At 43.6% G+C, this 26,812-nt stretch overlaps 1 protein-coding gene across 2 annotated transcripts in view; it reads right to left on the bottom strand.

Annotated features, from left to right (window-relative positions):
• Nucleotides 1–2,746: 2,746 nt before the first annotated feature.
• NSFL1C (NSFL1 cofactor) overlaps nt 2,747–26,812 on the bottom strand; it is a 28,845-nt gene continuing 4,779 nt past the window's right edge. For both annotated transcript variants that reach the window (XM_088467050.1, XM_088467051.1), the window contains 6 exons: nt 10,573–10,738; nt 7,437–7,529; nt 4,798–4,907; nt 4,507–4,644; nt 4,233–4,397; nt 2,747–3,173 (listed from right to left, as the gene is read on the bottom strand). In XM_088467050.1, coding sequence (XP_088323176.1) covers nt 3,011–3,173; nt 4,233–4,397; nt 4,507–4,644; nt 4,798–4,907; nt 7,437–7,529; nt 10,573–10,738 — 835 coding nt within the window. In that variant the 3' untranslated portion in view covers nt 2,747–3,010. The remainder of the gene's footprint in view (nt 3,174–4,232; nt 4,398–4,506; nt 4,645–4,797; nt 4,908–7,436; nt 7,530–10,572; nt 10,739–26,812) is intronic.

Genomic DNA, 26,812 nt, shown 5'->3' with positions numbered 1-26,812 from the left:
AGCCTTAGTCACCTTTTCTTCCATAAAATATGCATGCCTAGATTTAGGCGCAGGAGGCTCATCCTCCTCAATGATATGGGGTGCTTTTACAGCCTGTATTAGCCCTGGAATATAAAAATATATATATATATATATTAGACTTGACCCCCGCCTCCAGAGAAGGTAGCTCATAGTCAGACGCATCCAGGAGCAGTCCATCAGATGACACATCATCATCATCCCATACAGTAGATTGCGACGATAACAAGCCCCTTTTAGCTGGTCTGCTGATAGGTGCGTCCTGCTGGCGTATCTCAGTCGCACCCTGCAATATAACAGGAACTGTATTAACCCACTGAGGGGGCAACACTTGAGGTAGCAGCAGGTTTTGCGCTGGCAAAAAGTGCTGTTGTTGAAAACTGAACTGTGAACACATAGGAGGGCCCGCTAAACACGCAGGGTGGTTGTTAGTGCTTTTGCAAAGCACTCCCATGGCAGCTCCTGCTGAATGGCTGAAACCCCAGAAGGACCCGGGGCAGTGTAACACCGAAAACATAACTCCTCAGAGGTTATGTCCCCTGCCCCTAACACTGCTGTAGATTTTTTACAGAGCAGTATAATAGGGGTTAATTTAGTCATATCACTCTCACTGCCAGACACAGTAGAGGATCACTTAAATCAGAGACTGTGGACTTCATTCAGAGTCGGCTGCGAGCGCCGATGCGCTCATAACCGTCTCGATGGTTTGGCCTGCGCACACGCAGTGGCCGCACTGCACGTGGGGAAGACCCGGAGCTGTCGCTCCGGAGCTCATTGCCCCCGTTTGGTAGGCAGGCCGGGGTGGTGGTTTCCAAAATGGAGGCGTTCCTTTACGAACGCCTACCGTTTTGTGGGCGGCCGCACTGACATCAGTGATGTCAGTGGGGAGCTTCCTGCTCCATCAGAGCAGAAAGCTCCCTGGGGCTTACAAGTGTCCAGACTCTACCCTAGGGTCTGGTCGTAAGCCCCGATGGTGATCACCATCGCGACCATCAACCTGGTCGGTCGTTAAGCTGTGGGTGGTAACCCACAGCTTAACGATCGACGAGGCGGCGGCCGTTCAGGATGTAAGCGGCCGCCCTGATTCTGTGCGACCGCTTGCATCTAACGACCGCCTCTGAATGAGGTCCTGAGTCTCAGCTGCGACTTGTGCCACACCCACACCACACCTGTGCTTATGGCAGTTTCAGAATAGCAGAATAGGTACAGGGATAGCAACAAAATAAAGTGTTTAGCAAAGAAAACAGACAGAGCTACCATACAGTCGCAAACAAATGCAGAAAATAATGGTACCTGCACTTAATGGCACTTTCTTAAATCAACTACAGAGACTTAACATCTAGTAGGACAAAAAGTGATACATACACTGACCACCAACCAGAGGAGAGGTATGTAGGGGGACCCGTACTCCGCACTGCCTGTGGACATCAGCGACACACAGCCAGGAGAATGACCATCAAAGAACTCATGGGGAGGTGGAGCCGGAAACAGGAAGCTGTCACAGATAAAGACAGATCTCAGTGGAAAGGAGTGTCCAGCAGCGGGGAGGAGCCGGCTGTTAGACAGGGAAGGCTGCCTCCCCTGGCCAGCGTTTCACCCCTGGGACGCTGGAGTGTTCCGAAAATCTCCAATCCCAAGTGGCTTAGGGTGGACGCAGGACTCAGTGCCTGCTGTCATCCCCAGGAAAAAGACTGCGTCTCGGCACGCAAAACTGCGGTGCGTGTCGCTTACCTACACCCCTTAGCGTCCAGCCGCAGTCTAGGATCCTCCGGGGTCCCTACTAGCCAAGACCCCTAAGGCCCGCCGAGAGGCATGGATCAGTACCAGCGGGGTGATGATGCGGCCGTGCGAACTTCCACCGGACTGTTCACGTTAGCCGCACTTAGAAAAACTTGAAATTTTCAGGGCTGTTCGTAACAGCTCCACTGCAATACAGTGACTCGACTCCGGCCGGGCACCAAAGGAAACTGAGGAGCCTCCGGACCGGGGGCAGGGTATAGAGGGAGGCCCCATTGCAACCCAGGAGAAAAAAAATTAACTGCATTTTGCCCGGATGTCTTAGTCATCACCTATACCCCAAGGTTTCCTGAGGACCTTCTATGGACACCCTGAAGTAGAAAAACTGTATTTTAACCCTTGACTGGGCGATCATGTTGCCAACAGATAGATGATGTTTATCCAACTATAGATGGCCCTGCAACACAGGCTGTGTGGGACACATACTAGCACTTTCACCTCAGATTCGCTACTGGTCAGGGAGCAGGTTGTGCAGTGCACATAGACTCGGTACCCACAAGAGATCCATCATTTGTCCTAAAGATCTTCCTGGCGGTGCCATGTTTCCGGCTATGTGTTCGGAAAGATGGTGCTGGCACAGCAGACAGGAAAGACTCTGGCACTCCTCTGCGCATGTGCCATCTTTTCAAATACATTGTGGGAAATATGGCTGTAGCACTGGGAGGACATTTAAGGGTGCCTCTCAAACTCTATTGGGCACCGCCAGGAGGACCTCTCCAGGTATTGGGGGCACTGCCTAGTGAGGGGGCCCGCTGCACACATGCCCCCTCAGCTGTGAAAACACACCTGGTCTAAAGATTGCCTAGTGTCCACTATTTTTATTTTACAAGTAAAACAATAAAATTAACTACATTTACACTTTATGACTTGCTTTACCTTAGTAAAGTTTCTGTTATTTCTACAAGTATCCAATATCACCACCACAACATGAGACATTGAAGAGTGTTTTATATTTGGCAAACTCTGGACTTTCTGCCAGGTCACATGTAATTACTACACAGCAGTGAAATAACTTTTCTTTTCTATTTATTTCACTTTTAAGTCCAACGCTTATTACAAATCCTGCAAAATGTACGTCTAGAGAGCATTAGAAGTCCACCCGAAGCATTGGGAACCCAGGACTACAAGACAGAATGGCTCCAAGTCACAGCGGAGGGTAGACAGCGGGGAGAGTGGTATAGAAAGCTGGGGGACATCATATTAATCGCTGCACAATGACGGCATTTAGAAGGTTAGCTTCTTTCAGAGTCTGGTTCTCATCAGTCAACTCCTTGTTCGGAAAAGTAGTCATTAGCACAAAGCTGGTGGCAGCCATAGCGGGTCTGGCACTCGCAATATACAGACGGATATCACGGATCCTGAAGAAAATAAAGAACAGATCAGTGTTTAAGAAGTGTCAAGATAAAGACAGGAAAGCTTCAAAACAAGGGGAGACAATCTGTGGTGTTTCAGATGTTGTGGCGCACCAAGCCTGTCCCAAGCATATCCCATCAAAATCACAGACTATTTAAAGAACAAGTTACCTCAACTTTGTTTAAAGGCACAAGTCACATTATGTGATTAGTCCACGTAGAGTGCTATATGGGTGGACATTTTATCTCCCTACTAAAACTTTTAACCAGTAGCCTCACTCTGCACAGCTTCACTTTTGGGACATACAATTGAACCTTCAGGTTTGTTTTCTTTCCATGCAAACACAGGTATATAAAATATGTAAAGATGAATAGTCTGGGCCTCGTGATACGATTTTGTGTATAGTGCAGAGGTTCCCAATCACGGTCCTCAAGGCTCCCCAACAGTTCATGTTTTGGAGATATCCATGGTTGAGCACAGGTGATTTAATTAGTACCTCAGTCAATTTGACCGCGTTTGGGAGCCTCTGGTATAGTGTTTAAAGCAACACTAAAGCTGACGACACACTATACCAACTTTCATCCAACCAGCCAACTAGTTGATTGGTTGGAATGAAAACCTGGTAAGGAATGGGAGTAACTGATGATCAGCAACTTGCTCCTCAATGCCAGAAAACAGATGAAAAAGGTCGTTCAGACAAGTTTGTTAAATGTTTGATATAAACAATTTGGTCAAACAGTTTTTGTCCATTTTCCGGCATTTGGGAGCAAATTGCTGATTGTCATTTGCTTTCATACCTTACCAGATTTTCATTCCAATCAACTAGTTGGCTGGTTGGATGAAAGTTGGTCTAGTGTGTGGCCAGCTTTAGGCCTTATACAAAGAATTGGCATTGCACTTTTAACCCATGAAGCACACTTCAAATAGTCGTCTGTGAAAACTGCAAATGTAGGACCCGTAATGTAGTTGCCAAAAAGGCTGTTCTGTAATACTCAAACATGTGACCAGAATATAGACTGCTTTCTTTCTGAAGACATCAAGTTCTTTCGACAAACAATACATACCTGTGACTGTGATTGAACTTTTGGACTAGTCTCCCTCCATCTGCCAGTCTAATCTGGATGTTGGTGACAGGCTCTGAGTCACTGACAGTCACTGATGAGCTAGCCTTGGCCTCGTTTTCTGCCTGCTGGGATGGTGAGGCAGCACTGAGGATACAGGGAGCCGTACTGACAACAGAAAAGAAAGATGGTTTATGTGCTGGAGATTTGACATAAGGCCAAGCCAGGAGGTTCTAATGTGATCCATGTCACACAAATAACCCACTCATACACTCACCTGCCTAGTTTCTGCCCCTCTCCTGTGAAGGCTTTAAAGTTAGTTTTAGGTTTCACAAAATCCTCATCACGGTGGTCCTCCATATCTAGGTTCACCTGACCACCCTGGGCTAATCTGCGCAGCTCAGCCGGAATCTCTCTGTGTAAAAGAAAGAAAACAGTTGCAAGGAGGGTGGCAAACATGCATATAGACACAAGTTTACAAAGGAACCACTGGTAAACCCATGATTTCCAGGCAACTGATAATCTCTCTATAAAACTAGGACAAGGTACCCAATCCCCATCCTTATACCCTCTGCGTATCGCCTCTAAGAACTGTGCATTGCCAGGGTCCTGATAGCTGCGCAGTTCACTGTCATCTAGGCTGTATCCATTCTTCCACAGTTTCAGCACCACGTGGACCTGCAAGGTCAAAAGGTTCAGTATGTGACTTTCATAATGCCATACAAAAAACTCAATCCAACGCTCTATCTAAAACCCAAGCATTTAATAGCAAGAGCAATAGGCAGAATCGTTCATAGGTTGTGGTCGTGTTACTAATCTGACCACTGACTGGTAGGAGATTCACACTTTTCTATATCATCTTCAATTTTCAAATAAAATAGTAATGAGATATAGATAGGGAAAGAAAATGGGCTAAAGTTCACATATTTAGCCAAAAATGTGCACACTTAGGGCCTGATTCAGAGATTGAAGCGATGCAGATCTTCACGCAGTTGAGCTATTATCGATGGTCTGCACTAGAGTCTAAGTCGCACTGCACTTGTCAACTTTCAACACCGTTGGCGTTGCAGCGAGTATTTGCCCGCAGTGTGATTGACAGTCAGGGAGCGTTTGGGGGGAGGTAATGGGGCGTGTGTCAGCCTGCAACACTATACGCAGTAAAATTAGCTCCAGTGTCTCAGTTCCCACAGCAAATCTGCGCAACCATAGGGCTACTCAGCAGCATTATCGGCCATCTCTGAATCAGGCCCTTAGTTGGGGCTCAGAAATATAACATGACTGCTAAGAGGTAACAGTCATTGAAAATTGTAAACCAATAGGATGGGTTGCAATATGCAAAACAAAAAAGAAATGCCTGCTTATACTGTCATTGTTTTAAAAAATAGTTGTGTGTGTAAAAGGGTTACTACATGAAACGAGTATAAATTCTGTATATTACTTATGGTAATAACTACCCTGTGGTTTAAATTCATAGCAGGGAGATCTAGTGGAGGGAAGCTTCCCTTCTCCTAAGTTATAGAGAGAACAAAAACAAAATAGAACAAAATATGTTTTCAGTATATAAATGAATAGATGTCCTACATGCATCACATGATGCTAACATGAATGAAAGTATATAAAATGCAAATTGTGGGTCCCTGGAGGAGAGTGCATTTTTTATACATGAGAGCATGTTGGAAATAGATCTGGTTACAAACTACTGGAATATTTTAAGTTTATACATAAATCACTAACAGCTCTTTCTGTCTGTGAGATTATGTTTTGATGTAAGGAGTCTACCCTCTCTTTTAACATGCCTACCAGGCTCTAGAAAGGTGGCTGGATGGGTGTCCTCACTCTCCCTACAATACTTCTCCCGTGCCTGATCTGACACTACCACAGCCTCCAAATGTTTAAGCACTCTCTGAAAGCATAATTTATTTATTATATCCTACCCTAATTCAATCAGCTCTACCCACACTAATGTCCCCTAACTATTGGCAGAATGTCCACTTTGAACCTCACATGCTCATTACAGCTGTAGCCTCTTCCAATTAGAATTTAAGCATTTTCATGAGCACCACGCGCCATGCCCTTTGTTTTCAGGTCCGCATTTATTTTGTGTACCTTGTATGTCTCAGTTTATGTATGTCCTATTATTCCCTGCTGTCCAGCAGGGAACTGTTGCAACTTACAAGTTTACGATAATAATTAATACCTTTCCACTTAACTGAATCTGTCCCATTATGTAGTTTCATAACCTTGAACAATGCCCTCATACATTTAGAAACTTGAAAATGTTTCATGATGGTATCGTTTTGAATATCTATTGCAACAGCCAGAGGGTATGCGTGCGGCATCGCGGCAGTCTGGAGGCCGACTCTTCCATTACCGGCAACAGAATACAGACGCCCGTCGGAATCCCGGCGCCGGCATCCCGACCCGCCAGGATGCCGAATTGAAGTAACGGTGTTGGGGGGAGGGTTAGGTTTAGGCACTAAGGGGAGGGTTAAAGTTAGGCACTAAGGGGGATGGGTTAGGTTTAGGGTACAGGGAGGGGGAGGTTAGGATCAGGCACAGGGGGGAGGGGGGGTTAGGCACCAAAGAGGGACGATTAGCATACCGACCAACAAGTGCTGGTATGTTAACCCTGTCAGGATCCCAGCGTCTGGTTTCTGATCACCAGAATCCCGACTGTCGTTATTTCATACCGATCCCAACCAGAGTGATAAAACAACGGGAATCACAGGCATACATTCTCAGAAATATACGCTTGACTTGTTCCAGTGTGAGTGCATTCTTTCATACGATTGGTGGCATATTGGTGAATGCAGGTTTAATAATCGTTAACATTTGAACACCTTGTTGGGCAGCACAGACAGTGTAATGGTTAGCATTACTACCACACAGCACTGAGGTTGTGGGTTTGATTCCCACCACGGCCCTAACTGTGTGGAGCTTGTATATTCTCCCTGTGCTAGCGTGGATTTGCTCCCACACTTCAAAAATATACTGGTAGGTTAATTTGGTCCCAACAAAAATTAACCCTAGAGTGCGTGTGTGTGTGTGTGTGTGTGTGTGTGAGCATGTGGTAGGGAATATAGATTGTGAGCTTCACTGTGGCAGGGACTGATGTGAATGGACAAATATTCTCCGTAAAGCGCTGCGCAATATGTGTGTGCTATATAAATAACTGGTAATAAATAAATAGTGCAAAGGGTTACTCACATCCTGGCCTTGGTGCTGTCTGCGAGCCCCAGCCACATATGCAGATTCTTCCTCTGGGGCAGCCCCCAACCGGTACCCACCGCCTGCAAAAGGCTGCACAAGACATAAGTTAAAGTAGACTGTCACCTACACAAAGGTAGGCGTAGACACTTGGTGGGCTGATACATCACAAAACCTATCAATTTGCCATGAACAAGCATTAATGATGTGCTGTCCGACAAAGCCATGAGGCCTTTCCTATATCCAGCAATCAAACCATGTTAATTACTATGTGGGTTCCAAGGGACCCATCATAATGAAGAAAAAAAAAAAAAAATTGGGTCTCATCACACTTTACCTCTCCATGTGCCACTTTTGTGCCATTAGACCATTCCATGTGCCCCTTTTGTGCCTTACTGAGGGTACAATGTGTAGTGACTGAGAAACCACCCACTTAATGCGTTATTGGTGGCATAGAAAGACATAAAAGCAAGAGAATATACAGTACCTTGCAAAAGTATTCACCCCCCCTTGGCTTTTTACCTTTTTTATTTTATTACAACCTGTAATTTATTTTTTTTAATCTGAATTTTATGTGATGATCTGCACAAAATAGTCTAATTTGGTGAAGTGAAATGAGAAAAATATATATAAAAAAGAATCTTTATAAATAAAATTATGAAAATAGGCATGTGCATATGTAATCACCCCCTTTGCTGTGAAGCCCCTCAAAAGTTATGGTGCTACCAATTACACCTTCAGAAGTCACATAATTATTGAAATGAAGTCCACCTGTGTGAAATCTAAGTGTCACATGATCTGTCAGTATAAATACACATTTTCTGAAAAGCCCCAGAGGCTGCAACACCACTAAGCAAGAGGCATCACACCATGAAGACCAAGGAGCTCTCCAAACATGTCAGGAACAAAGTTATTGAGAAGTACAATTCTGGGTTGGGTTATAAAAAAATATCCAAATCTTTGATGATCCCCCGGAGCACCATCAAATCCATCATCATCAAATGGAAAGAACATGGTACCACAATAAGCCGTACACACCATAGAGCTGGGCTTTATGGAAGAGTGGCCAGAATAAAGCCATTACTTAGAACTAAAAATAAAAAGACAAGATTTAAGTTTTCCAAAAGGCATGTGGGCGACTCCCGAAATGTATGGATGAAGGTGCTCTGGTCAGATGAGACTAAAATTTTACTTTTCGGTTACCAAGGAAAATGCTATGTCTGGCGCAAACCCAACACATCCCCAAGAACACCATCCCCACAGTGAAACATGGTGGTGGCAGCATCATGCTGTGGGGATGTTTTTCAGCAGCAGGGACTGGGAAACTGATTTGAGTCGAGGGAAAGATGGATGGTGCTAAATACAGGGATATTCTTGAGCAAAACCTGTTTCAGTCTGCCTGTGATTTGAGACTGGGGCGGAGGTTCACCTTCCAACAGTCCAATGACCTGAAGCATACTGCTAAAACAACACTCTAGTGGTTTGAGGGGAAACCTTTAAATGTGTTGGAATGGCCTAGTCAAAGCCCAGATCTCAATCCAATTGAGAATCTGTGGTCAGACTTGAAGATTGCTGTTCACAAGCGGAAACCATCCAACATGAAGGAGCTGGAGCAGTTTTGCCTTGAGGAATGGGCAAAAATCCCAGGGGCAAGATGTGGCAAGCTCATAGAGACTTATTCAAAGCGACTTGCAGCTGTGCCGCAAAAGGTGGCTCGACAAAGTACTGACTGTAGGGGGGAGAACAGTTATGCACGCAGAAGTTTTCTGTTATGTTGTCCTAAATGTTGTTTGATTCACAATATAAAAAAAAAAACACAACTTAACAGTTGTAGGCATGTTCTGTGAATGAAATGATGCACACCTTCAAACAATCCATTTTAATTCCAGGTTGTGAGGCAACAAAACATGAAAAATGCAAAGGGGGGGTTAATACTTTTGCAAGGCACTGTAGATACACCCCCATCCCAGTGTGTGTGTGTACACACACATCATGCAGATTTGATAGGGAGCACACAAGTGTCACACTCCAGAGACATATTAGGATATGATGGCCTGAGCTTAACAGCAGACAGTTACCTCTTCCCCCATCATATATTTTCATCACATACACCCATCATTCAGCCTAAAAGATCTAATTTTGCAGCCCAGAAAATCTACCCTCACCCCTCCCCCTGCGTTGCGCAGAAGTGGTCAAGTGAAGCTCTGACAGCCTCTGGCTCAAATGCACAACCCAAAAAACATGCGATAGGACCGACTACATGGACGTTGTGACCACTAACTAATTGACCGAAGTGTGCCCTGCAGGACAGGTCTATTTTTGTTATGATAGGGTCCCTTGCTGCCATATGGTAGAAGATGAGCTACAGTGCGTAAGAGGAAACATTTATATTGATGAGGTGCTAGCTTGTAGTGAATAGGCTGCATTCCTAATGAATATCGATTCAGCACATAAAATAGCTACACTGGTCTGGTGCAGGCACTGGGTCACTCAAATCAATATTCAGTACATAGCAAACTTGGTATGAGAAGTTGAAATTCACAATGTCGACAAGCAATATGTCGATATTCACAATTGTTAACATGGTTAAAATGTAGATGTGGTCATAATGTCGACATTAAACATGTCAACACCAGAACGTCAACATAGTTTATTTGCATATTTTAGCCTAACCCTAAACTTAGCCCTAAAAATAACAGAAAAAAAATGTACAGCCGACATTTTGGTGTTGAAATGTTAAAATTTCAAGTTATGAACCATGTCAACAGTTTACTTATCAACCTTACATCCATGTCCACATTCGGACAGGATCCCCATATATCCTCTGCCATGCAAATCTAAAGTTCCAGCTAAGATAACCCGAAAATACAGCAGACATCACAGTATTTATGGTAAGTTAATGTTTAAGGTTTGGTACAAGGGACATAAGACCCATGCTGATCTAATACTTGGTGGAAGGAGGTTAATTCAAATTTTGCTAATCAACTCATAAAAACATTCTCCGAGGTGGGGTGTCATGAAAGGGCACAATAAACCCGTAATGTTACATTCATAGTAATCACCATTAACCCCAAAATCATTCTCTTCCCCTGCCCTCGGTGATCGCTCCCATGTCTGAACACTGTTCCCCCCTCACCGATGATTTGCTGCTTTCTCCAGGGCTCTTGGCAGCTTTTTCCACAGCAACAGCTCCATGTTCCTTGGCTCCTTTGAAGAGCTCTTCCACCAGCTCATTAGGGCTCCTTTTTCTCGGAGGGCCAACAATCTGCTGCCCACTCCTCTCCGAGCCCCCAGCATAAAACCTGATGAAACCAAAATAACATGAGCAGGCACAAAACGTCATGTAACTTCCTCATCACACAAGATCGATCACCAACAGATATTGCAAGATTTTTGGTAGCATGTAAAGTGATCTATTATGTAGAATGCTTGGTACTCTTGCCTTTCCTATAATATTGAACAGCAAAAATCTATACATTGCTTACTAGAGATTCTCACAGTGACTGCACTTGGTGAGAAGATCTGTGCCAATGGCAAAATAACCAAGCAGCAGTGTCGCAGTCAACTGTTGCGCTGTACAGGAAGTGCATTTCTACAGTATTCACCAACCACACAAATATTTTAGCCATATAAAGTATGACAGCTAGGAGGAAGACAGCTGTAGCACTGGTGGTGCAATTCTTCAAGCCCTGCCCCATGTGTCCCCGAGGCTGGGACATGGCAAAGAAGCAGTGAGCTTTCTCATCCTGCCATCACCTAAATCAACACTCAGTGGGAATGCCTCCCAAGTGGTCTCAGAAGATCTACAGTATGAACACTTTCTGCAATCCAGTGCCTGCTAGCAATGTTTAAGGAAAATCTCTGCACTTACCTTAGCGCCACTATGAGTAAATTATACATCAGAAAGATTGCTGTGCAGATTAATTACAAAATTCACAGAACTACTGACATCTAATTACAAATTGATCAAAACCAACTAAAAAAGCTGTATTGATTCCTTGGATTGACTTACAGCAATGGGTACCAGGTCTGTCCCCAGTTATGCAAATCTCTTTATAGCGTACTGGGCAAATGAGCGGATTTCAGCAGAAATGGTTTGAGGAACATGAGAGTTAAAAAGGTGTCATCTTGGTCTCCCAGATCTCAATCCGACCGAACATCTGTAGGATGTGCTGGAAAAACACGTTCGAGCCATGGAGGCCCCACCTTGCAACTTTCAGAACTTAAAAGGATCTGCTGCTAACGTCTTAGTGCCAGATACCACAAGACACTTTCAAATTGCTTGTGGAGTCCATGCCTTGACAGGTCAGAGCTGTTTTGGCAGCATGAGGGGGACCTGCACAATATTAGGCAGGTGGTTTTAATGTTATGGCTGATCGGTGTATGCGATGTATTATTGAATATGTCTTTGAATTTTATGTGCAAGTGGAATCCGTAATAAAAAATTGTTTTGGATGTCATATGGAGGTACATTATATTTCTTCTTTGGGGTCCATAGGGATCCACAGGGATACCATGGGGGATATTATGGTTGGAAGACCAGGCACCAAACAGTTAAAAACTTTGGCTCCCAGAATGCCCCGGGTCCTCCTCCATATATACCCCGCCCCTAGCCATAGCACTTTAGTTTGTTTGGTGTGGCAGGATCAGACGCACCTTTTGTACAGGAGACTGCTTAGGCAGTCCTAAGTTTTCATTTTATGATTTATTTTACTCTGTTTTCTTAAGTTGGCAGTACTAAGCATCTGCATTAAGATGCATGGCCCGCAACATCAGTAATTGTGGTGGTGATTTCAACTGGTCGTGGCTGAGCTTAGCTAGCAGCAATGCTGCGACCTGGACTGCACCGGTTGCCCGGAGATGTCAGGCAAGGCGATTCCTCTCTTGTGGGGAATCTTGCGCTGCAGTCCTTGCTTCTGGTGTAGAGATGCACCAGAAGAAGCTGCTGTAGTACCAGGGATTGTCCGCATCCTTACTACGCCTTCTCGTCTTACGCCGGGGATCGGTAGCATACGCAAATCTGCTGCCAAGAGGCCAGTGTATCCAGTTGGTTAATGCAGCGTAAGGGGAGGTAGGCGCTCCCCCGGCCGCTCCTCCCCTGATCCAGACGCAGTCCTGATAAATAGGTTTCGCCGTCTGGGTTGTTCAGCCTGCTCTCCATGTGTATACTCACTGGGTTGTTCAGCCTGCTCTCCATGTGTATACTCACGGTCCATGCTCAGTGCACCTGGTAGTTGTAGTCTCAGGAGGGTCTGGCAGTCTCCCTATATACCTCTCCTTTGATTAAGGTATACGGTGCTCTATATCCTAATAATTTGCGTTGCTGTAGTCAATTTTGGGCTCATTATAGTATGCATTGTATGTGACTGTTTGCTGCCATGACGCCAGCATATCCGATTGGTTAATGCAGCTATGGGGAGGTAGGCGTTCCCCTGCAGCTCCTCCCCAGACCCAGAAGCAATCCTTATAGGTTTTGCACGTTTCGGTTGCTGAACCTACCCTCCACGTGTATAAAGACACTCACGTCCACGGTGTGCACCTGGTAGGAGGGTCTGGGTCAGTCTCCTTGTAAACCTCTCCCTTGGCTAAAAAGGTATACAGTGCACTATATCCTACTAATACTTTGCGTTGCTGTAGTTGATTTTTGAGGCCATTGTAATTATATTACATATGCGTTGTGTGTGACTGTTTGCTAGCTGCTGTCTGACTATAATTTTCTGTCAACTGTCACTGTTTTTTCTTTCTGAGTGCTTTACATTCATTTAGAAGGGCAGTCACATTACTTTGCGATTGTTGCCTTTAAACATGTCTAAATATTAAGGAAAACAAGAGGAGGAGCCACCTGTGTTAGTTTCAAGTAAAACATGTACGGCACATGTGTCCTCACAGGACGTAAAGGAGGGTTTGTGTACTGTCTGTTTTAGAAAGAGCCACCTCACCAGTCCGGGTTACCTGTTGTTGGACAAAAGCCATCTTGGGTTGCTTTTTTTTCCCCAGGTTATGATGCAGGTGATGGATCATTTGGCTACTCCAACGATGCCTCCTTGGATGGGGTGTCCACATATGCTTTCACTTCATGGGTATTCCTCTATTAAGGATGTGGATAGCCATTCTAGTCAGAATATGACGCCAGCTTATGTTGATAACAGACCAGTAGTGACTAAAGCACCTAAACGTAAGTTGTGTTTATCTCAGTCTGTTCAACATATGGATTCAGACACATCATCAGTGGAGTCTGATGATGCACAGGATTCTTCTACAGGCTCTACTTCTGGAGAAGAGGATCATCTACTGTGGATGTTGGATGATGAACTCACTAATAGTAAGAAGCCTCTTATGTTTAATCATCACTGAAAGGTGGTCAAAACGGAGTTTCCTGAGTCTGAACAGCTCGCTGAGCTTATTGAGGAGGCATAGGGTAACCCTGATAAGCGGTTTTATGTAGATAGGAGGAAAAAATCATTGTACCCATTCCCACCTTTGGTGGGAGATACATGAGCATCCACAGTAGGAGGTAACGCATCTAATGAAGAAGGCTACATTAAATATTCCATCAGTTTCTTCTTTGAAAGATTCCGCAGACAAAGATTGAATCTTGTCAAAGAAATTTTTCTTCATCTGGAGCGGTTACCCGTCCGGCTATAGCTGGAGCCTGGGGGTGGCTAAAACAGTTGAAGAATGGATTGGGGCATTGGAAAATTCTCTACCAAATGCTACCAGAGAACAGATGATGAATATCTCCCATATACAGGAAGCAGCTTCCCATCTGGGAGGAGCTGCAGTGGATGCTGAAATTTTAGCTTCTAAGGCATCAGCAGCAACAATAGTGGCACGTAGAGCCCTGTGGTTTAGATTTTGGAAAGCTGATACAGCATCAAAGAGGGCACTGGAAGTCTTACCTTTTCATGGAAAGGTACTCTTTGGAGCAGAGCTGGATAGCATAAACTCTACTCTGGCGGCTTCAAAGTCAGCAGGTCTGCCATCTACGTCATATATGACTTCCTCCAAGCCGAATAGTTTGGGCTTGCTAACTAAACTGAAGTCATATGGCTGAAGTCATATGGCTAGGGGCGGGGTATATATGGAGGAGGTCCTGGGGCACTCTGGGAGCCAAAGTTTTTAACTGTTTGGTGCCTGGTCTTCCAACCATAATATCCCCACCCCCCATGGTATCCCTGTGGACCCTATGGACTTCGAAAAAAAAAAACAAAGTTATCCAGGTAAGTCTACCATAATTAATTTTTACCAATCTCTCTTTCCATGAAACTATCAGAATGGCATAGTTAACTGAATTAAAGGTTGACAATTACCAGCAATATGAGTGGAGGAAAAAAAAAAATCTGATGAGCATTTTGACAGCCTGGGCTTCTTTATGAACAAGCAGCTTACTTCCGGGCGGGTTGCAGGTGAACGTTTAAAACAGCACTCGCAGTCAGTGTAAAGCACGTCGGGCTTTACACTTATTGTAAGTGCAATTTTAAATATACACCGGCAACCCACCGGGGAAGCAGCGGCTTACAAATGCCACTGCTTTTTAAATAAAGCCCCGTGTCTAGCAACAGTCCGCATAAAGGGTTTTGTGCTGGGGATGGATACCCAGCAAGCCTTTAGAGGGCAATATTCACCTATTCAACTTCTAATTGGAACGCAGAGTGGTGCCAGAAATTATTACAAATACTACACGTTTTTGCTTTTCTTTTTCCATGTGTGGAATGTTATTAAATAGGACAAACATTTAAAGACACTGTGCAAACAGAGTCGCATAGGACCTGGCGTCTCGCGCTGCATGGTATATTCAGGCAAGGTGTATGGGGACACATCTGTAACTGGATTTACTGATCGATCGAGTGGACAGACTCCACCTCAAACATTAAATAGCTCCAATTCACCAAATGAGGATCAACTGTAAGGCCTAGAACTATATTTGGGCCTCTCAAAAGCTACACAATCTCAATATCATGATTTTAGCCTTGTAACAAAATTTTTTCTACACATACGTTACTACAGGGACTACCCTCCCAAAAACTTGTAGTTAGGTGTAGTGCTTAGGATCCATCTGATCCACTCACAAGACCAAAGACTCAGATTTTAATGAAGGGAACCTCTCTAATATTTTCGACATACAGCTCTATCTTGAAGTGCACCAGTCTAATCTTCACACTGACCCTACCATATAAGTAATTTTTTTCATCATCATATAATTCAGCTCCCTAGAACTTAATCCTGACCCTCTGGCATCCTATTCTAGATCTCCTTTGTAATGGCCTAGGCTTCTTTACTTTCTTTCTGAGGGCTTCTCAGGCCCTGGATTTATACAGATTCCACTTCAGGTACACAGGAAAGCTTTCCTGATTATGATGGCCCTCGTAGATGTGGCTACCATTACCATCTACTCCAGTGGTGGGGAACCTCAGGCCTGGGGGCCGTATAAGGCCCGCAAAATCATTTGGTCGGGCAATCGGAGCTTTTTTCTGCTAGCCTCATCTGGCTAGCAAGGTCCCTAGAATGGCAGCTTGCAGCCAGAATCTATGCAGCAGTGCCGCCTGGAGTGTCCTTAGGACGCTTCAGGCATTCACACCGCTGTTCTTACAGCTCCCCAGAACATCCTCAGGATGCTCCGGGCATTGCTGTAATCACCAACAATTGTGGCCCCATCCCTTTTGACATCACACAGAGGGGGGGCATGGTTTGCACCAGGCTCACAATTATATATATATCAAAATGGCCCTCGGCAGAAAAAAGTTTCCCCACTCCTCATCTACTCTATACTACAAGGTTTTCAAATTCTTAAATCAACACACTTCTATTCCATAGGATTTGTTTTTGTTAATCTTCATAGTTTATGAATTATTGCTACTGAAAACATCCAATATTGACTTGTTCAGTGTTTAGACTCAAGCTTTAAAGGCGCGTTAAAATGAGCGATCGAACGATTACGACATAGTAATCGTTCAATTGCTCATTAATCATTCAATAATCGTGCAGTAAAATGTCGAACACGACAAGCAATGCGCGCTCCCGCTATGTGGTCGATATCCACAGCTATCATTGCCTGAACATGCAGGCCAACCTGCCGATATTGACAGATTGTGCATGTTCGGGGATGAGGGAGGGTGCCTGCACTGAACGACATATTGTTCAGTGTGGACACATTATCCACTGCACAGGGTGATGAATGATTGTACGATTACAATGTTGTAATCGTACAGTCGTTCCACTCTCGTGTAGTGGATACGCACTTTAATATTTGTTCTGCGCAATTTCACTTTCTTTAACTTTCCTCCCCACACATGGCACTGCTTTCTCAGAATTATTACCCTATATACACAAGCACTCTGTTAAATACAAGAAAAGGGCTTCCTAAGGCTATAAATATAGCAGCCTTTTGTATAACTGTATAATACCAATAAAAAATATATAAGAAATGGCGCTCGTAAACGGTCCCAGCAGATACTTGAAACCATAAGCCCATCAAGATTTCTTTAAATGGGATCTTCAATATGACTTGTCTAGACATTACTCTCTCTAGATGTGCCCGCTGAAAGTGGAGCGACAGCGATGCAAGACCGCAGTGGAGGTGGGGACAGAGGCTGAAGGTAGCCCTGACATACATAGAAACAGAATTTGACGGCAGATGAGAACCACTTGGCCCATCTAGTCTGCCCCTTTACATTTATCCTTTAGGCAACCTCAACTCTATTTGCTCCTGACGTCTCTCAAGCATATTCTTATGCCTATCCCAAGCGTGTTTAAATTGTTCCACCATCTTAGCTTCAACCACCTCTGATGGGAGGCTTTTCCACTTATCCACTACCCTTTCTGTGAAGTCATTTTTCCTCAAATTTCCTCTGAGCCTACCACCCTCCAGTCTCAGTACATGTCCTCGTGTACATCTCTTCCTTTGGAGAATGCTTCCCTCCTGTACCTTGTTAAAACCTTTCATATATTCGGAACAGAGAAGGGAAGGCGGGGGGGGGGACATGATAGAAACTTTCAGACTATACATATTAAGATCTTAGTCTTCCCGGGTATGTTCTGTGCTGTAGGCCATGCACCATTTTAGTTGCCCTTCTTTGTACAATCTCTAATGTATTAAGATCCTTCTGGAGATCTGGCCTCCAGAACTGAACACAGTATTCTAGATGAGGCCGTACCAAGGACCTATACAGTGGCATTATCACTTTTTTCCTGCTACTGATTCCTCTCCCTATGCAACCAAGCATCTGACTTGCCTTCCTCAATGCTTTGGTGCATTGCTTGCCTGCCTTCAAGTCATCTAAAATGGTTACTCCTAAATCCCTTTCATCCTCTGTATTTTCCAATATAGAGCCCTTGATACTATATTCAGCCTTTAGGTTATTGAGAACCAAGTGCATGATTTTGCATTTTTTGACATTAAACTGTAGCTGCCATGTACTTGCCCATTCCTCCAGTCTACCCAGATCCTCAGTCATTTGTTTTACCCCTCCTGGTGTGTCTACCCTGTTGCATACTTTTATCTGCAAAAGGCATACTTTCCCTTCAATACCATTTGCAATATCACCAACATAGGTATTAAAAAGCACTGGCCCAAGTAGAGATCCCTGGGGTACTCCCTGGTAACATTTCCCTCCCGTGAATACACTCCATTTACTACAACTCTCTGTTTCCTATCCTGCAGCCATGACCTTATCCAGTCAACAGTCATAGAATCCAATCCCAACCTTTCCAGTTTGTTCATCAGTCTGCGATGTGGGACCGTGTGAAAAGCCTTACTAAAGTCTAAATAAGCTATATCTACAGTCTATTACTTTTGTCACCCAGTCAAAAAAGTCAATAAGATTTATTTGGCATGATCTCCCCTGAGTAAATCCATGCTGTTTAGGATACTGTAAATTGTTGGATTTGAGATCTTTCACAACTCTTTCTTTTAACAGTGTTTCCATTATTTTTCCCACTACTGATGTAAGGCTTACTGGTCTGTAGTGGTTTCTTCTTTGCATCCACTTTTGTACAGTGGTCTTACATTTGCTCTTTACCAGTCCTCTGGAATTACTCCTGATACTACCGACTGGTTGAATAATTCTGTTAGAATCCTTAAGCTCTTTTAGAATCCTTGGATGTATCCCATCCGGCCCCATTGATTTATCCACTTTCAGTTTAGAGAGTTCTGTTAGGACCCTCTCCTCTGTAAATGAAATTTCATGTACCTCATTTTTATGAATGCCTCTGCAACCTAACTGTGGCCCCTTCCCCTCTTTTTCTGTAGTGAATACTGAACAAAAAGAATTTAGATGATCTGCTATTTCTTTGTCGTCCTCGATTATGTACTCTCTGTCTTAAGTCTTCTTATTCCTCCATGTGACGTCCTCCTTTCACTTATATACTTAAAAAGTTTTGCTCCCTTTATCCACTGACTGGGCCATTTTCTCCTCAGCTTCTGCCTTTGCACACCTAATCACCTTCTTAGCCTCTTTCCTCCTGCAAGATACATCTCTGTCGTTATTATTTTTGAGTCTGCTTATATTTCCTAAAAGCCATCTTTTTTAATTTCACACTTAGTTGATACCTCTTTTGTAAACCACACTGGGTTCCTTTTCCTGGTGCTTTTCCTAACCCTTTTAATACAAAGGTATGTCGCCTTTAGTAATGCATTTATTTTTTCCCACCTCTCCTGCACTCCTTCCAAGTTCCTAAAATCTGCAAGTGACTCAGTAACACATTTCTCCATCTCTGCAAAGTCAGCCTTCCTAAAATCTAACACTTTTGTTGTTGTATGGCATGAATTGGACCCTGTCTTTATACTAAACCATACTGCATTTGTGATCACTGGATCCTAGGTTCTCACCCACATTTACATCCGATATTCTGTCACAGTTTGTGAGTACCAAGTCCAGAATAGCATTTTTGTGAGTGGGCTCACTCACCAATTGTTTGAGAGATGCTCCCTGAAGAGAATTTAGAAAGTCGCCACTTCTAGAGGAACTTGCAGCAGACACCTCCCAGTTTACATCAGGTAAATGAAAGTCTCCCATGATTATGACCTCTCTTTTTAAAGCCATTCTAGTAATGTCCTGCAATAGGTACCTATCCAGTTCCTGTCCAGGTGGTCTATAGATCACCCCAGTGCGAATTATGTCCTTGTCCCCCGTTTCTATGGTCACTCAAAGGGCCTCAGTTGTTGCTTCAATATTTTGTATTATAGTAGCATTTATGCTGTTTTACACATCCATAGCTGCTCCTCCTCTAATCCTTCCAATTCTGTCCTTTCTAAATAGAGTATAGCCTGGTATAGCCATGTCCCACTCATGATTTTCATTACACCATGACTCTAATAGCTACAATATCTAGTTCTTCTCTTGCTTTGCTTGTGCTATTATTTTTTCGAGACATGGTTAAGACAGTATATTACAAAATGACAATGTTAAAGATGAATTTTGGTATTACCTGGTCTCAGATATTGTTCAATGTGTGTTCAACTGTTTTTTTTAACTGTTATTTAAAATGTTTCTACACTTTGTAATTTCTTCACTTGGTGAATTTCTGAACTCCGACAACTGCCCCCCAGACAACTGCCCCCATAACTGAATGCAAAGATAAAGTAGGTCTGATTAATACAGGCTACAGCGGAATGAAGCATACAGTGAAGATTGATATATGAGATCCCGTTTAAAGAAATCGTGATGTTTTTGAAGTATGCGAAATCAGAAAAGAATTGAAGACTCCAAAAGGAACTTTTCTGCTGGGAATGTTTTTGAGCACAATTTCTTAAATATTTTCTATTGGCATTGTACAAGTACTCTGTTATTAAACATATGGTTTACATCTCAGCCTAGATTTTGGAATATACATATATCTCAAACAGTACACTATTAATGCTCGAGGGCATGTGTCTCAAATCAAGAGACACTTTGCATTAAAAGTCCACTAGGAAAACAGACCATATTTGTAAGGTTCCAAGTGACCCACTTCACAATAGTGATGCTATTGTTTGCTGACCAAAACCTTCACCTTATATAAAAAGGTTACCAGTAATGAAGATGATATTTAATATTAGTGGTCCATACACACCAACCTTTGACTCTCACCAATTCCATTCAAAGAGCCTTGAAGATAATTTATGGTGACATTAACCACTTGCCTGGCATGGACGTAAGCTTCTGTCCACACCAGGCAGTTCTTTATCTGTACTGGACGTAAAATTTCGTCCAGACAGATAAACATGAGGGCGGCTGCAGGAAGAGAATCTTCCTGCAGCTGCTGCTCTCAGAGGGACCTTCCGGTCCCTCTGATTGTCAGCACCCTCTCCCCCTCTGTCTGCTGTGCTGCCGATCACTGCTGATCGGTCAGCAAAGCAGGACGCCCTACCCAGCACCTGCAGAACTGAGTAGCCGCTGGGGAAAAGTAAGTAAACTTCCCCCCTCACTCCCCTTACGTACCTGGATCCGGTCTCAAATTGAACGTAGCAATGTTTCCGATGGTGGTTCCGATATTTGAAAAAACAATTTTTATTTTTAGATTAAACCATTTTAAATAGGTTAAAATGGATGTACCTCACCTAATTCACTATATATAAAAAAAAGGAAAAAAAGACAATTTTGGAGCAGTTTTTAGAAAAAAAAAAAAAATCATCAGTTAAGTGGTTAATTTCGTTCCTCAGTCCCATCACAGTGCACTATACAAGATCAGTTATGAATTTTCTTCAGTGACCTCCCACTGCAACCCATAGAACTCCTGGAGTGCAATAAACCCCCACAGATTAAAACATGTTCACTCATGTCCACAACACATTAAACAAAAATACACTTTTTTGGTAATTAAATGGTTACTTCAAAATCTTACCAAACCTAATATACACCCAAATTGCATGGTCAAGACCATTCCCCTGCCTCTATTTGATTATATATATATATATAAAAAGCATAGTCAAGCTTCTTCTTAAATTACACACAGTTAAATATTGCAACTAGAAATTTACAAGATAAGATTAACAATAATGACCCATCTAGGAGGAGATCCAAGTAACTGTGCAGAAGAACAGAATAAAGCTGGGTACCTATATTGCCTGTTCAATTGCATGGACGATATATCTGTAGTGGATCAGAGGGTATGTACAGACGATATGTAATTCACAGACCTATTACATCTGCTCTACAGCAGAGCCGATTCACTTGCTGCAGGGACCCACCGGTGACTGACATCTCAGCTGAGTGGGCAATTGCCCACCCAGCTGTGATGTCAGCACTGACAGCGCAGACACATCAGCAGAACGATTGGTTCGTGTGTATGCACTTAATCTTTAGATAGGTCAGCCATTCTGCTGACCCGTCGGCCAAGCATAAGGGAGGTATGGCAATAACCGACACTGGCCCAGATGTAAGGGTCAGTCGACAAACTATCAAAAATTGTAGACTGAAGGGAACAAGGCAGGCAAACTATATACAAACAAACCACACATTCTACTCAAACACTAGGGGAGTCGGTGAGACCAACACAACAAATATAGCCAATGTTTCCTGGCTATGGAGGTCCTGTGCAAAAGAACTGCTGGGGGGGGGCTCGCCTCGGAAAGGGGAGGGCATATCCATGGGAGACCACTTCTCTTACTTCTCTACTTCAAAGCGTTTGAGAATTCTCTCTCCTTTTTCAAGAGTTCTTGAAAAAGAAGAAAGAATTCTCCGAAACACTTTGAAGCCACACCATTGGACAGCCAGAAGGAAGGTGCCTACCGGAGGGGGTCCATATTCAAAGCAACTTCACTTTCACCGCAGTCTGTAGCACAGAGAATAAGTGCCGGTTTCCATCTTCTCCCATGCTGGGGCTACGGTATCGATTCCTTCTGAGGTACTTCGAAAGATTGACTATGAACCGAGGGCCTCATTCAGAGCCGCTCACAAGCGGCTCGATGTTTATGGTCTGCACATGCGCCACGTCCGGCGTGCGTAAGCCCTGATGAGCGACAGCTTCAGTCGCTGCGGGGCTCGCTACAAGAAAGGAACGCCTGACGTTTGGGGGCGGACCTACTGACATCACTAGTGATGTCAGTAGTGGACTTCCTGCTTTATTAGAGCAGCAAGTCCCCTTGGGCTTGCGGGAGCAGAGACCCTACCACAGGGTCTCGTCCCAAGCCCGATGGTCGCGATTATCGCGACCGACTCCAGGCCGCTCGCACAAGCTGTGGGTGGTCACCCACAGCTTTGAGAGTGGCCTGGAGAAAAGAAAAAAAAAAAACACGCCCTGATTCAAAGCGAGCGCCTGCTAGCAGCGAGCGGCTCTGTATCAGGCCCCGAGTATACAGAACTGCCTTTTTTTTTTACCATTTATTAGCTCACTGCTAAGGGTTTGTGGATTGGTTACATTTTTTTTTTGTTTATAATAAATTTTTGATATCGTGGATGTCCTTTGATTCCCTAGAAGGAAAAGAAACCTTGACATGCATGCGGGATAGAATCGGAATTAAATTCTCTCTTTCCATGGGGTGCAGATACTTGTGTTGGTGTACAAGTTAAAAGATACCTTTTTATGCAGTCGAGTCAGAATTCCTGATCTGGTTGTTCGGGAAAAAAGACAGCGACTGACTGAAGTGTCGACCCACAGTGACATAACAATTTGGCAGTAATATATTTACCCAGTGTTTTAGTGATAGTTATCTCTTTTAATACATATTTGTACATCAGATAGAGAGATGTCTCTTCTAGGGCCTCTGCCCAACTCTCAATGGCTTTTGCCACCCAGGCCGTAGCAGGACGAGTAATAGCTCCTGTAAGAGAGTATATAGATTTTAGACAAGCATCCAGCCTTCTATCTGTAGTCTCCTTCAAGGAGGTTGCAGTATGGATATGGCTGGTAGCATACTTGACCTGACGTGTCACGTGGGAATCCGCTGCTGGGGGAACTTCCCATTTAGTGTAATCAGTAGCGGGAAGAGGGTAAAAGGAACTTAAAAGTTTAGGAAGTTAAAATCTTTTACTGGGCATATTCCATGCCTCACTTATATGATCAGATAGCTGATCAGAGTGAGGAAAATCTGGTAAAACTACCCTTTGTCGCTTAAATGTTGGCTCTTTTGCCTTAGGAGCAGGTTCTGTCTCTTCTATTTGAAGAATAGATTTTACAGCTCTCACAAGTGCAGATATATTCAATTTAGAGGAGGGTTCTTCGTCTCCCGAGGGGTAGTCAGAGTGAGGGAGGTCTGCATCTTCTGCCTCCTCAGATGATAATTCAGAATCTGATAGCTGGGTGAACTGGGAAGATAACAGCATGCTTAGTAGGTTTGCTAGGTAAGGGTCTCTCCTTTTGCAACATTTGTTGAAAGGCTGCAGAGGTATCCGCCAGACTCTGCACTGAGGTAGAAAGTCTACCCATGGGGGAGGCAAAAGAGTTGCAGGGAGTACCTGCTGTGGCCATTCCATAGGGGGAGCTATCACAGGAACAGTGAGGTGGTCCGCAATTTTCGCCAGCATCTGTGAAAAAGTAGCCCAGGGTGGGTCCTGAGGAGAGGACACCGGGGCTGATGGGCCTGGGGTAGTATAACAACATGCACAAAGACAATCCTGAATGAGGTCCTCTGAAGATAAGCCTATTGAGCAGGACTTACAAGACACCAGAGTGGAAGCAGCAGGTTGCTTGTTATTCTTGCCTCTGCCAGACATAGCTGCAAGAATAATGTAACACACAATCTGGCACAGTGCAGTGAGCAACTCAGAAGCATGTGCAATATAGCACTGTGTAGTGCGCAACAGCGCCTCCAATCTTTCCTCCCAGAAATCTTAGATCGGATTCCTGATTTGGTCCTAAAAGAGTGGGTGGCACCATGAGTAATTGATACACTGAAACCCTTCTCAGAGATTAGGCCAGGCATCCAGCTCCCTAACAGATTTCTATAAATTATTCCAAATCAGACCTCACAAATGCATTATTTTACAACCGTCTTTGCAAAGGTTCAATCTCAAGATGGTACAAGTCTCCCAACAATCCCTCAGATACAATCAAATTGCCTAGTTCTATCCAATAAGAAAAAGAGTTGCACATCTCTGTACAGACGAAGGAACAGTGTTTCTCTGTAACAGAACCTGGTCCTTTTAGAAATCCCTTTCTAGTTGCTCCCACATTGTAGAGATCCATGATAAAATACCATAGAAGATGGTGCTTAAACTTCACAGGCTGTTCCCATGTGCCTTAGCTTGTAATTGGAGAAACTGGTTAGCTATTTTTGATTACGTGGATTCTCTTGTGGCAGCTCATTGTACTAGGTATTTTCAGGTCATTGTTTATTAGTGCCTGTGCACCTTCTGAATCTCAACATTGGTCATATTTCAAAAAGAAAAGAGATATACAAAAAAAACACACCACACATTTCTGTATAATAGATCCTGTTTCTACATTCACAGTCAATACAATTATTCCAGAAAATCACTATACAACATTCTAGGCATTTCATACAGAAAATATTTGTAAACCATTTCTAGGTTCTTGGCAGTTTACAGTCAACCCTCTATACTTTAACACAGATAATCTGATATAATGTGGTTATCATTCTGTCTGTACAATAAGACAAGTATTATTCTAGATTGTTACTAGTGACTTTTAAATGACATAGCACAGCAACAGTATAGAATACCACATTCCTTTCTATGGACAATAACAAATTATCAAAATAACTGCACTAAACATACTGAAATATGTATGTAGGGAGAGGCAGTATGCAACGGCTTATATAAGTCCCCTCATGAAATATCAGTAATAACTTCCACTCATTACCTGTAAAAAAATTCTACCTTTACTGTAGGATCACAACATTTCCTTTAAAGGCTGCGAGGGCCTGAATTATGGGGGAATTGTAACACTTAACATTTTTAGAGAACGTTTTTCTTCAACTCAATATAATAAGATCATAAACAATCCGTTATTAGCTTATGAATATAAGAAAATAAATTATAAGCTTTTTAGAAAGCATATAACATTTGCTGAAAACCCTTGGCACAACTGACTAAACCATAGGTGGTCCCTTGCCCACAATCAGTGTAATATGCCTGATATTCACCCCTGGCTAAGTGGAGCTGAACATGTAAGTAGCAGTCAGCACAGATCGATCACACGAATATAAATACATGCAACAAATACCTCTGAATTTCTATTACCATATAGTTTTCATGTATTATTGCAGGTACAATTTAGTGTGCTGGAGGATTTTTAGGGGATACTCCCCTTTCTGATTAGTATGACCCCTCCTTTTCATGCACCTGAAGAGTATTGCCAAATTGATTTGAGCAGCTTCCATTTTATGTTTGCTGTTTTTAGAGGCATGAATGAGCCAGCATTGGGAGGGCCTGCTGGCTCTTGTAGTGCTAATTGGAGTTCCCAGGGATTTTTTTTTTTTTTCATTACATTTGCAAAAATCTCAAACTTTTTACACGTTGTCATTATGGGGTATTGTGTGTAGAATTTTGAGGGCAAAAATTTATTTATTACATTTTGGAATAAGGCTGTAACATAACAAAATGTGTAAAAAGTGAAGCGCTGTGAATACTTTCCGGATGCACTGTATGTCAAAAGGAAGTGGGGGGGAAAATGGGAGTTTAAAATTATTTGTTATAAAATTATCCTTAGGGGCTTAAAATGGTGTTCAATGTCAAATAAGCTCTGTCCAGACACAGATGCTGGAATGATATTAATCACTGAAACAACTTAAGCATTAACCACTTGCCTGGCACAGTCGTATCAGATACGACCATACCAGACTGGGCTTTCCCTGACATGGTCGTATCTGATACGACCAGTCAGAGAAACACAGTGGGCGGCTGCTGGAAGTTAACTTCCAGCAGCCGCCCATCTCAGAGGGACCTGCCGGTCCCACTTCACCTGTGCCTCCTCCTCCTTTGTGGTCCGATCACTGCTGGCCACAGTGATCGGGCCCCGGCGGCACCCCCCTAGAAGCAGCAGCCACGGCTCATGTAGCCGCTGCTGCTGCGACCAGATCACTGTGGCCAGCCATTTCAATAATAGGCAGTAGCGGCGGCTCTGGTAGCCGCCGCTACTGCTATGTAGCGGAGCCGCTAGCGGGACACCCTCCCGCTGCGGCTCCGGATCACAGTGATCAGTGAGATCACTGTGTGAGAAGCAGCTGCTATGTACCCCGGCAGCCCCTCCCACTCCTTTCCGGCCTCAGCTCCACCTCCCCAAGTGTCCCGATCACTGCTGGCCACAGTGATCGGGCAAAATATAAAATAGTTATAAAATATGTGTATATATGTATGTGTATATATATGTATGTGTGTATATATGTGTATATATGTGTGTGTGTGTGTGTATATACATATATGCATATGTGTGTAAGCAGGAGCTATATATAACAAAAAAAAAAATATATATATATATATACACACACACACACACAC

The sequence above is a fragment of the Taudactylus pleione genome, unplaced genomic scaffold (genome assembly GCF_031769625.1).
Source record: "Taudactylus pleione unplaced genomic scaffold, aTauple2 ptg000069l, whole genome shotgun sequence".
Taxonomy (NCBI): domain Eukaryota; kingdom Metazoa; phylum Chordata; class Amphibia; order Anura; family Myobatrachidae; genus Taudactylus; species Taudactylus pleione.
This window is presented reverse-complemented; position numbering and strand designations above follow the sequence as displayed.